Below are 8,180 nucleotides of genomic sequence, written 5' to 3'. Positions count from 1 at the left end.
ATCACCCTTGAACTCAGAAAGGTGTAATTCAGGGCAGACGGGAACAAGACAGAAAGACAGACCAGCTGCCCTCACTCTGCACTAAGGCACAGAAAATCCTCTTGCCTCACTTGACTCACTCTGCTCTCCCTGAGTGCAGCAGAAAACCCTCTCAGCCTGTCTTCTGCTTTCCCCATTCCTCACCACTGGTAGAGCAAAGGCTGACAAGCCCTTCTGGGTTAGGGCAGGTTTTTCTGACAGAGTCACACAAAGAGCTGACTCCTTGGCAGACAACATGCCAAAACCCTTCCCCTCATGAAATGCTTGTCCAGCACCTACCACAGCTCCAGCTACAGAGCTGAAGGAAGATCTCAAAAAGGGGGGTGCCATGTAGTGGCTGGGATGGGATAAGGACAGAGGGTGTTGATATTTATAAGAGAAATATACCCTAATGTGTTGTCATCTTTCCTCCTTGAACAGGCTCATATGTCCAGACAAAGCAAATGTTAAATAACAGATCCATCACCCACTTCCTCCTCCTGGCATTTGCAGACATGCGGGAGCTGCAGCTCTTATACTTCTGTTTCTTCCTGGGCATCTACCTGGCTGCCCCTCCTGGGAAACGGCCTCATCATCACAGCCATCGCCTGCGACCACCATCTCCACACCCCCATGTACTTCTTCCTCCTCAACCTCTCCCTCCTCGACCTGGGCTCCATCTCCACCACTCTCCCCAAAGCCATGTTAAATTTACTAACAGACACCAGGGACATCTCTTACTTGGGATGTGCTGCACAAGTATTTCTGTTTCTATTTTTGTTACCATCAGAGTTTTCTCTTCTCACCATCATGGCCTATGACCGCTACGTTGCCATCTGCCAACCCCTGCACTACGGGACCCTCCTGGGCAGCAGAGCTTGTGTCCACATGGCAGCAGCTGCCTGGGGCGGTGGGTTTCTCTATTCTCTCCTGCACACTGCCAACACATTTTCCCTACCATTCTGCCAGGGGATTGCTGTGGACCAGTTCTTCTGTGAAATCCCCCAGATCCTCAAGCTCTCCTGCTCAGATTCCTACCGCAGGGAAGTTGGGCTCCTTGTGGTTAGTGTCTGTTTAGGATTTGGGTGTTTTGTTTTCATCGTGCTGTCCTATGTGCAGATCCTCAGGGCCATGTTAAGGATCCCCTCTGAGCAGGGACGGCACAAAGCCTTTTCCACTTGCCTCCCTCACCTTGCTGTGGTCTCCTTGTTTGTCACCACTGGCATGTTTGCCTACCTGAAACCCCCCTCAATCTCCTCCCCATCCCTGGACCTGGTGGTGTCATTTCTGTATTCGGTGGTGCCTCCAGCAGTGAACCCCCTCATCTACAGCATGAGGAACCAGGGGATCAAGGATGCACTGAAGAAGCTGATTCAGTCAATTTCCTCTCTGCAGCAATAAAATGCCTCTTTTTTCTTCAGAACTGTTTCAAATTCATCTCTGAATCCTACCGTACATTGATCATTTTATTTGTCTAAATCTTTTTTTTTCTAGAAATATCTGCAGTCACTCTTCTTCCTCAGAAACATGAACCAGCTTCTCTGATCCAGAGCCCTTTGTGCGTGTGTCTGGTAGGACGGGACAGCTGGCCTCCCATGCCACATAACCATAATAAAAGGGGATTTTCTTAGTACCGATGTCTGGAGGTTGGTCTCTTGTTCCAAAGCTGAGGTCAGGAACAGGCTGAAGGAATTGCCCCTCTGAGCGTGCTGCTGTGCTGGGGTTCTCCAGGGGTTCAGGGCAGGAGGGCATGGGGGGATGTGTTAGGGAATAGGCCTGTGCTGCCCCTTCACGTGGGGGTGCCCAGTGCAATGGAAATGATGGCTGATCCATGGGGATCTCCCTGGGACCATCTCCCCATGGCTTTCAGCCACCACTGCCCTGCAGAGCAGCACCGCCAGCTCAGGGCCGTGCCTGAGGTGACATCCCGCGACAAGAGCAGACCTATTTCTGGAGGCACCAGTTTGGGCAGCTTTTCTCTGGCTGGCACAGCAGGAGCTGCCTGGGGAGCCCCCAGTGCAGGAGTCTTGTGCTGGGGAGAGGGATGGGCACAAAGGGGCTGCCAGCACTGGGCAATCAGGATCTCTTGGAGAGAAGAGCAGCAGAGAGAGGGAGACGCTGGCCTGCGTCTGCTCATGCCATGGCTGGCGCCAGCCCTGGGGCTGATGGGGAGGCTGAGAGCCCTCTGTGCCCCAGGAGCTGCTGTGACCTTCCGAGGGGCTGGGGCTGTGGGGTGAGTGCCCAGAGCTCTGCAGCACCCCCCAGCCTATCTCACTGGCCATTTCCATCACTGGCTGCTCACCCAGGTTTATGGGTGAGCGTTGCTGCTAAACCATCTCCATCCTCCTGCTGGTCTCAGTGCCTGTATGGGGGGACCAGCCAGCCCTGTCTGGCCTCTCTTCTGGCGCAGACCCCGCCAGACCCCAGAGAAGGGCTGTCTGCACTTGCTGTGAGGTTGCGCTCTGTCCTATTTTTCCAGTTCATCAGTGAAGACGTTTAACAGATCAGGACTCAGTATGGACCCCTGGGGTACATCGCTGGTGATCAGCTCCCGAGGGGACTTTGTGCTATGGGTCATGGCCTTCTGGACCCGGCCTTTCATCCTGTTTCCAGTCCACCTCACTCATGCCTGTGAGGCTGTGATGGGATTCAGTGAGAAAAGCCTTATTAATATTGAGCTGAAACACGTTCCCTGCTCTCCCCTCATCCACCAGCCGAGGCATCTTACTGCTGTGGTGGGCTAACCGTGGCTAATAACCCAACTCCCACCCAGCTGCTCGCTCACTCCCTCTCCCACCCCAGTGGGATGGGGAAGAAAATAGGAAGAATGGGAATGAGAAGGCTCCTGGGGGGAGACAATGACAAGGACATCACTTCCCAGTTCCCATTGCGGGCAAGACTTGACTTGGGGGAGCTTAACTCACTCCTTCACTCTAGGCTCCTCTCCCCATCCCGAGCAGTGCAGGGGTGTTTGGGATGGGGTGTCACAACCAGCACATAACAGTTTTTATCTATTATTCCTTCTTTTCCCCAGTTTTGCTCTGCTCTGGCACTGGTCCTCCATGGGCTACAGGGAGATCTGCTCCACCATGGAGCACCTCCTCCTCTTTCTCCTACATTGGTGTTCCCTCCGTTGTTTCTCAATATGTTTGTTCTCTCCACCTTTACCAGTCTGGTGTTTGCTGCCAGTTCCTGAAGAAGTTTTCACAGGGACATGACCAGATTTGCTGATGGGCTTCTCAGTGTCCTGCGCTGAGTCTATTGTGGAGCTGGAAACAGCTCTGTCTGGCACAGGGCAATCCCTGGCCTCCTCCCACAGAGGCCACCCTTGCAGCCCCTCCGGCCACCAACCCCTTGTCACGTACACCCCCCACAGTCATCCACTGTGGAAAGTGGAGGTTCAGAAGACTTATTTAGGTTTTTTTCTGTTGAACTATGAACCTTTATTATTATATGTTGGCAATAAAAAAACAACTTCCTGTGACAGAAAGACTAGAGCTGAAAAAACCCCGGTGGCTGATAGGACACACGTCAGTGTTGGGGACATAGTCATCAAGATTGGCCATATAGTGTGTGACCTCACTGAGCTTGCTTTTCCTACATGCTTTTTCAGACTCCATCAGGGCACATGCAGGGTCAATATAAATTGGAGAATGTAGATATTCCTTGATCTAGAAGATGAAAACTGAACAAAATTGCAAAAACAAGATAACAAACAAACAAACAAACAAACAAACAAACAAACAAACAAAAAAAACCAACAAACCAAAAAATTTAATATTAATATCTTCTTTGTTTAGGCTACATTCTGGAAATTCCTTTATTTGCAAGAATTGAAAAATTAATAAAAATTATGCACAGAGATGTTGCTTCTTAGAGCACATGGCTGTCTCCACCACAAGCTGTCCTACAGCATCTTGCACCTCTGTTCCACACCAGGCTGGAGGCGTCAACACAACTAACCCACCTCTCTCTCCACTCAGCATCTCCCCTCCTTTACTGACATCTCTCCATCATTGCTGCCTTTGCTTCTGTAGCAGGTTCCAAGGAGCTCCGTCACCTGCCCTTCATCAAAGGGTGCATTGCTGAGGGTCAGCTGAAGCTTGTCCAAACCTTGGAATGTTATTCCAGGTGCTCTTCCAAATGAGCAACCCTGAACAGACAGAAGGTGTAAAACCAACTCCTGGAGGGAGATACTTTGTCTTGCTATAGAGATCTTGCAGTAACATAGCCTAGCAGAGCAACTGCCTGCCCTTGCTTCCCTTTCTCCAGTGGCCATGGTTTTGCTTGGCAGACACCCTTCCTTGCACCACAGGTCTTCCCTTGACGATAATGTATTTGTGGGGCAGGGAGGCTGGGTCAGCACAGGGACAGGGCTGGCTCTGACAGGGACCATGAAGCAGCTGCCAGGAGGTGACAGCAAGGACAGCTTACAAAGGACAAATTTCTATGTCTTGACTTTACTCTCCTTAGGAAGGAAAAGCTTGCCAGGAGCCAGTGGTTGCAAGGACAGTCAAAAGCAAAAGGAAGAGCTTCAATCGCTCATTAGAGACCAAGGCTGAAGAGGGAACATGCAGGGCTACTGCTGAATGGGAAGGCTGATTTAATAACAGCAGAGGCAGGTGGGGCTGGGGCACTCAAAGCCCTCTTTGCCTGAGTCTTTTCTGAAAAGGTCTTCAGGTCTCTGTGCTGAGGGAAAGGGCTCCACGAGCAGGAGAGCACGCATTGGCAGGAACCTCAGGCAACCCAGCAAGGCCAAGTGCCCGTGTGTGACCCTGCAGGACATCCCCCTGGCAATGGCACAGGCTGGGAGCTGCCTGGCTGGGAGAAGCCCCGTGGGAAAGGTCTTGGTGGGTTGGAGAGGAGGCAGCCATGTGCCCTGGCAGCAAGGGAGGCCAGCTGCACTTTGTGGCCAGCAGGATGGCCAGGAGATCAAGATAGGGGCTTGTCCAGGTTACTGTGTCTGGATTGCAGATCCCCAGTACAGGAAGGATGTTGGCAAGCTGGAGGGGGTGCACTGAATGGCCCTCAATATAGGCTGGTGTGGGAACACTGGAACTACTCACAAATAATTTCAGGGGGGCGGGGAATGATTTAGCCCCACAAAAATCAGGAGTTTTGGGGATTCAGACTGTCACCACTCCCAAAAATGAAAGATATTGGGGGGGAGAAAACCCAAACCACCACCTATATAATGGGGGGGGGGAGGGGCAGGCAAACCAAAGTGGAAGGTTGTGGGGGGGTCAGAGATCCCAACAGCCTACCAAAATGGAAGACAGAGTAGGGGGGCAACCAAAACTGAATTAAGTGGAGCGTCAACTGACCACACAACCCTTTCAAAATAGGGGTTTGGAGGGTCTCAGGGATCAGCCCAAAAATAATTGGGTGTTGTTTGCAGGAAACACTGTAGCGCCCTGCAAATTCGGGCTTGTGGTTCAAACAACACAAAACCCCCCTCAAATTATTTGGGGGGGGAGTGTCAGGGGACCCTGTGGCCCCTCCCAAAATGAGGATTCATGGGTCTCAGGGTCCCCCAGAGTGCTCATCCATGTCAAAGAGTTTCCTCTCCTCTGCTACTGTGGGATCATTTTTGGAGGACAACGGCCACATTGGACAGGAGCAAGACTTTGGCTACATCGCAAAAGGGACGTGAAAAGAGGGAGGAGAACTGAGAGAGCTCTACAGCTGGTGAATGATGAGAACATTTTGACCTTCATCAGCCAGAAGCCTTGGGAGTAGCGAACAGGAATGTAGAAAAACAAGATAAGGATGCTGAGCTTTGTCTGAAGAAAACATGCCAGGCTATGGTTGATGGGAAACATCTGGTCGTTTCTTAAACAGTGGAAAGTTTTCTACCTTGTGCTAAAAGTGTACAGAACATTGTGTTTGTGCTTGTAAGATTTAATTAACCAATAGGCTTTAGGATACCAGTAACTAACTTGTAGCCAATGAATTGTCTGGTGTATTATGGACAGAGGGTAGTGACCAATCAAACGTTAGTCTTGGGCGTGTGAACAGTGTGTGAGGAATGCATGTAACCAATCCAGCCTTCTGTTTATGTCTGATCAGTTGTTAGGCAGACATATAAGCGCACTTGTATCGGCAATAAACGATTTTGATTTCTGAGTCTTATAGAGTTGTCGGAGTCTGTCATTCTCCTCATGCCACCATGCCTGGGAGGTGGGGTCATGAGTGAAATCATAGGGCAGGGGAACCACCCCCTCACGGATGTCATAACCCACCAGTGACATCACAACCCAGGGTTGGGGAATCCCCATCAGAACTAAGTGAGACTCTGATACTGCAATTCCATTGTGGATCCCCACCTCAACCCCATGAGCTCCCCTGTGATGCCATAAGCCCACTCCCACTACACAGGGGTCAACTATGATGTCACAACACTGGTAGGGAGCCCCAAGAGCTTGCTATGACATCTCAATCCTGATGCAGAACACCAAAGGTCCTTTATGATGTCACAGCCCTGGTGGGGAACCCCAAGGGTCCTCTATGATGTCACAATTGTGGTTGGAAACACCAGAGGGTCCTCTGTGACGTCACAAACATGGTGGGGAACGCTGTATTCTTTGCTCCACTGACTCTGTCCCCAGTAAAACATATTTTGAAATATACGTGGGCTTGTTTCTCACAACTGGGGGCTCACCCGGGATACAGAATTCATCACCCCCAGCCTCTCTCACTGGCCACTTCCAGCACTGGCTGCTCACCCAGGTTTATGGGTGAGCGCTGCTGCTAAACCATCTCCATCCTCCTGCTGGTCTCAGTGCCTGTATGGGGGGACCAGCCAGCCCTGCCCGGCCTCTCTCCTGGCGCAGACCCTGGCAGACTGAAGAGAAGGGCGGTCTGTGAATCCCCACAGGGGACACAGTTGGGGTATGGAAAGGGTTGGATAATGGGGGAGTCTGCAAAATGTGCCTTATGAGGTTATGTCCTGCCAGGGCTATGGGGGGGATGATGAACTGATTGCTCTCACTGGCAATGTAATGGGGGGAACTTCAGAAACACCTGAATACACCAACAAGCCCATGACAGTTTCATTCCCACTTCAAAAATATAGACTTATACATCCATTTCTAAAACACATTTCCTATTTATATTTTGAATGGAGAAATTGATTCCAAGACATATTTCTATTAAGACACTTAATGTCTCCATTGCATCTAAACAGAGCTGAGAGCAATGCTGGTTGAAGAGGTTACATAGAGCCCACTAGTGTTTCCTTGCTATCAAGCAAAGAAAGCATTTGTAGCATTTCCCTCATATGTCCCCTGGGTTTGAGCTGGCCAAATCTGTATAGGGTGGACAATGGCACAACATCACGGCCCTCCAAGTGCCAGACCCCAACATATACACAGAGGCCCAGGGCACAGCCAACAAAAGGAAATGTCCTTCCTATCTGATAACCTGATAAACTTCTCCAGTGTGACTGGCTTGGTAGAGGAGTAGAAATTGTCCACCTGGACTTCAGGGAGGCTTTTGGCAGTGTCTCCCAGAGAATCCTCATCGATGAGCTGGTGAAGCAGAGGCTGGAGAAGCAGACAGTGAGGTGGTTGAAACCTGGCTGAACGGCCGAGCCCAGAGAATGGTGGTCAGTGGCATCAGGTCTCGATGGAGGCTGGTCACCAGTGGGGCACTACAGGGGTCAATACTGGCTCCAGTCCTGTCCCTCCAAACCTCAACTTTACTGTGATTTGATGGTCCTGTGACATCCTTTCTGGGAAATCAGTGCTGCCGGGCACCTCTCTGAAGTGCCAGTGCACTGATGTGCGGGGCGTGAAGAAGGAGGAATTAGACGTCTGTGTGTGGTTCCAGTGGGCTACAGGCTCATGTGGAGAGCAGCGTGGGTGTGAGATAGCACACAGCAGGAGCGCGGGCAGGGACGGACAGGCCTGTAAGGCAAGGAGGGGCAGTTGCCCTTTACGACAGAGCGAGTGGCGGGAATGGCTGGATCTCTGCCTTGGGACAAGTGATGGGCCTCTGCGAGCTCATGGGTCAGGGTGAGCAAGCAGAGCAACACTGTCCTGAGTGACCACCAGAACAGAGAGAACCCAGGTCATGGACTAAAAGAACTCTGGACATTCTGTGGACGTTTCACAGGGGTGGTCCATGGACTAAGGGGTTGATATCTGCGTACAAATCAAAGG

General features: G+C 51.2%; 1 protein-coding gene across 1 annotated transcript; it reads left to right on the top strand.

Annotated features, from left to right (window-relative positions):
- Window positions 1–651: 651 nt before the first annotated feature.
- On the top strand, window positions 652–2,762 carry LOC122154100 (olfactory receptor 14C36-like). The gene is made up of 2 exons (XM_042800341.1): window positions 652–1,394; window positions 2,498–2,762. The coding sequence occupies exons 1-2, from the start codon at window positions 652–654 to the stop codon at window positions 2,760–2,762; spliced, it is 1,008 nt and encodes a 335-aa protein (XP_042656275.1).
- The last annotated feature ends 5,418 nt before the right edge of the window (window positions 2,763–8,180 follow it).

The sequence above is a fragment of the Tyto alba genome, unplaced genomic scaffold (assembly GCF_018691265.1).
Source record: "Tyto alba isolate M040663 unplaced genomic scaffold, T.alba_DEE_v4.0 Super-Scaffold_31, whole genome shotgun sequence".
NCBI lineage: Eukaryota > Metazoa > Chordata > Aves > Strigiformes > Tytonidae > Tyto > Tyto alba.
The sequence above is the reverse complement of the archived record's forward strand: the minus strand, read 5'-3'. Positions and strand labels throughout refer to the sequence as shown.

What these genes read in the sequence shown, in the direction of transcription:
- LOC122154100 (XM_042800341.1), top strand. Translation starts at nt 652, where the DNA reads ATGTACTTCTTCCTCCTCAACCTCTCCCTCCTCGACCTGGGCTCCATC. An exon ending in GCACTGAAGAAGCTGATTCA is followed by an intron (nt 1,395 to 2,497) that starts GTCAATTTCCTC and finishes CTATTTTTCCAG; the next exon opens with TTCATCAGTGAAGACGTTTA.